General features: G+C 36.9%; 1 protein-coding gene across 1 annotated transcript; it reads right to left on the bottom strand.

Moving 5' to 3' along the window:
* Positions 1-2,288: 2,288 nt before the first annotated feature.
* LOC104396162 (storkhead-box protein 2-like) lies at positions 2,289-2,441 on the bottom strand (the record flags this gene model as incomplete). The annotated part of the gene is made up of 1 exon (XM_010005977.1): positions 2,289-2,441. A coding segment is annotated over one exon (153 nt), but the record flags the coding sequence as incomplete, so codon positions are not given.
* Positions 2,442-3,806: the final 1,365 nt, after the last annotated feature.

Genomic DNA, 3,806 nt, shown 5'->3' with positions numbered 1-3,806 from the left:
TGAAAAATAACAACAGGCATAAATAAGGTGTGCCTTATCATTACAAACTTTTTCAATAAATAAATTCCTAAAAAATACATCTGAAGTAGTATTTAAATGGTGTTAAATCTGCTAAAATTATTTTCTCCTGAGCTGATGCTAAGGCTTAACAAAGGATAAAAGAAATACTCTGATTGGCTCATGAAACACTAGTTAAGGATGTCGAGTGGTTGCTATGTGATGTTATAAATAATTAGCATACCATATTTCAGATAGAGCCATGGCCCAGATTTATGCCTGCACAATGGCTCAGCAAACTAGAGGGCTAGACTGCAAGTGTAAGACCCTGCACTGAGGAAAGAGGTTTATTGTTCCTAGGCAGTTTGAGAACAGCATCTGGGGTCTCAGGAATTTTATACTCGCCATGAAATGCAGTGAAGCATCTGTTCACTGAAACACAAACAACACAGGCAGACAAGTGCTGCTACAGGGTGAGATACAGAGAGGTTATGTGACAGTAACAGATACATCTACACTGGTAATACTCTCCTCTCTCTTGAAGCATCAGCACCTAACTAGGAAAAATAATCTATCAGAATATGGGAGGACAGCAGATATTTGGAAATAGCCACAGTGAACACAAGGTTTCAAAAAGCCACAGTTGACTTAGGAGAGAGTTCGGGCAAACAAGTGAAAAATATCACTCAGCACAAAAAGAAGTTCTGTTTATTGGAAAGGACAAAATTTTTTGTAATCCTCATACGCTTAGAGAACATCAATATTTGCTATGTTAAACATGTCAGGGTTGGAAGAAAAAGGCATTTCTCTAGAGAACGGAATAAAATTGGACAACAAAGGGCAGATTATTTTTTCCTCCTAGTAATTTTCTTTCCATTTTGGGAAATGAGGTAGGAAAAACAAAATCTCCTTTTTTTAATCTCAGACTTGAGGAATGCACATGTGCATGGCTAGTGAAAAAAATCAAATAAAAAAAAAGAGGCAGCAAGAGACTGTGTGCTAACTTGCCTCAGGCTGCTTCTGAGAAGAACCTACAAGATAATCCAGCCTGTTGAATTATTTTTTGTATGGTTCTGTCTAGCAAGAATAGCACAACACATCAAGCCAACTGATAACCATGCTCCCAGGAAACACAAGGGAAGGCACCAAGAAATTATAATTTCCATCATGAAATAATGTTTTTATAAAAATATTGATAGAATAATTGGAAAAATACTTGCAATCTATAGAATTCTTCCAGTACATAGCTATATAAAAAACATGATTGGAAAAAAATAATCAGGATTAATTAACCTGGAACTATGATTGTGAACTTTGCCTTCTTCACATCCTACCTCTCTATTTTTTTACCACTGTTTCAAAAATCAGCCAAGCATACTGAAAAATAAAACAAACCCTGATAAACAAATCCACAAACTGGGACAGAAAACCAGTATTTACAAAACATACTTTGCAATTATTACATGTCAGACAGAACTGTTTATTTCAAACATAGCTCCCAATCCAGAATTATATTTTGAAATCTCAGAAGTTTCTCAACCAGTTTATAGAATTGTAAACTGAGGCACAAAATGGTTAAACATCTTGCCCAGGATCACCCAAAGAACAAGTGAAAAAGTTATGCTCTCTGGAGCAGTAAGCCTCTGCCCAATGCTTTTACACCACACTTCTAAATGTCTCTAGACGACACACATTTTGTGTGATTCACCAAGTCCAGATACAGACTGCCAGTAGGGAAGCAGCATTCTATTGAGTACACTCTTAACACAAGATTTCCTTTTTCTGGTGTTACAGTATCCTTAAATCCAAGATATTTTCATTTCCCCATTTGATAAATATTATCAAATGCTGACAAGAGTATCTTCTGAACACTAGCATTTATGACCACAGCAAGTGTGGTCTATAGCTTCCCAAACTTTCAGTCATGGAAGGAGTTTCACTTAAAAAAATCTCCATCCAAAATAAACAAACAAAGTATTTAAAGACTTTCAAGCAAGGGCAGTACAGACGCAAAAGCCAGAACTGTGTTCAAGAAGGCTCTGAAAACCTCTGGAACTGAGGCTGACAACCTCTTTTCAGTTTAAATATAACCTCTCCCTGAAGCAGGCACACCACTATCGTTAGACTCTATTACTTGCATCGGGCCACACTAGTTTTGAGAGCCTGTCCTAAGCAAAGGAAGACATTCAGCAGGCAGGAAACCTTTTCTTTAGGAGAGAGTGCTCTACACATGAACTGTCCTTTTACAGACACATGCCCATATGACCAATAATTTATTAATGTCCAGTTACCTGGGAAGCAGGTTGTTAGGTGCTCCATTAGTGCTTCTTGTGTGACTTGTTTTCGGGCAGAGTTCATTGCTGAGATGGCCAGGCAAAGGATTTCCCCGAGAGGAATAAACTGTGACTGACTGATGGGAGACATGCTGATGGGTGATACATCACCTGTAAAAAGAAAACATCTGTGCAATGAAGCGTTTTGTTTGAAAATCTGCGCACAGAACAAGGATGTTAAGATAAAATTGCAGAAGACATGCACAGCCCTGTAGTCTTTGTCCAGAGCTGGGGACAGGACTTTTAAAATGAAGAACCATCCAGTGGCTTATTAAAAAAACTGAAGACATGGTCAGCTTTGGAAAATGGGAGATAAACACTATGCAGACAGAGGTTCTCAAAGGGTGCAGTAGAGAAATTCAGAAAAATGCCTACAAATTAGCGCTTCTCATTACAAAACTACGTGCTTGAATATCCTACTAGGTAACTGCACAAACAAAATAGATGTGCTTATTTATCTGGACATTAAAGGGGAGATTTTGCTCCCCTTTCAATGGCTAGCAGCATGGATTACCTATCATGTTCACTAATAGAATATTTTTTCTTAATAGTAACACAGATCATTTAAAAAAGAAAAGGTTGCTAAGTTAATGAATAACATTTTCACTCAGCTGCTAAAGCACAGCACACTCTTTACAGACTGAAGATTGAATAAATCGCTTCTGGATCTACATGTCAAATGTCTTCGTACAGACTACATATTTTTTAGAAGTCATAATAGTTCCAGGATGGCCTGAAATGTAACTTTGTTGTAACTTTTCTCATGTTGTCTCTAAAAAGAATTCATTAAGCCATACTTAAAACACTGAAAGGTCTTCAAAAGGAAAGTTATAGGACAAATTACAACTTGATCATACTAGCATGACTACACAAATATGCATATGCATGTGCATTTTAAAACAGCTATATAAATACAGAAATGCTTTAAGATTCGCTCTGCAACTCATCTTGAAGTGGTAACAGCTACCCAAGGATCTCAAATAGAGAGAAGCAGAAGGTTAAAAGATTTCCTTTGCCAGTGGAAAAGGCATAAAAAAGAGACAGAAAAAGGGGTGCTTATCTGCAAGTCTTTTTCTGGCCATAGGTCAGCCAATAGCAGAGATAAAGTTTCATCTAAACAGCTTTGGAGTCTCAGGAAAATCACCCTATTTCTGCTGCTACAGAGAAAGACCTCGAGACCAAATCAAGAATCAAGTTACTGGAAATCAATTAAAATTCAAACATTCCTCCACAATTTAGAGGATCTAATATTTGTTCTATAAATTCTATATTCCTACTATGTCTGCTAAACAGGAAAAGCAGTTTCTAAAACTGCCTATCAAAATGCATTTCATCTTGCATTTTAGTTAGCACTTTGAGAAAAATAGAAGAATTGGTGGGAGTAGTAAATTGCCCAACTGCTTCTGTAAGACATGAGCACTATTTTTCAATACACTCATTGTACAACAGTCATACACATTACCCAAGAAACAATAA

This window comes from Chaetura pelagica, unplaced genomic scaffold (assembly GCF_000747805.2).
Source record: "Chaetura pelagica isolate M959 unplaced genomic scaffold, ChaPel_1.0 C11764078, whole genome shotgun sequence".
Taxonomy (NCBI): Eukaryota; Metazoa; Chordata; class Aves; order Apodiformes; family Apodidae; genus Chaetura; species Chaetura pelagica.
Note: the sequence above shows the minus strand (reverse complement) of the source record. Positions and strands in the feature narration are given on the sequence as shown.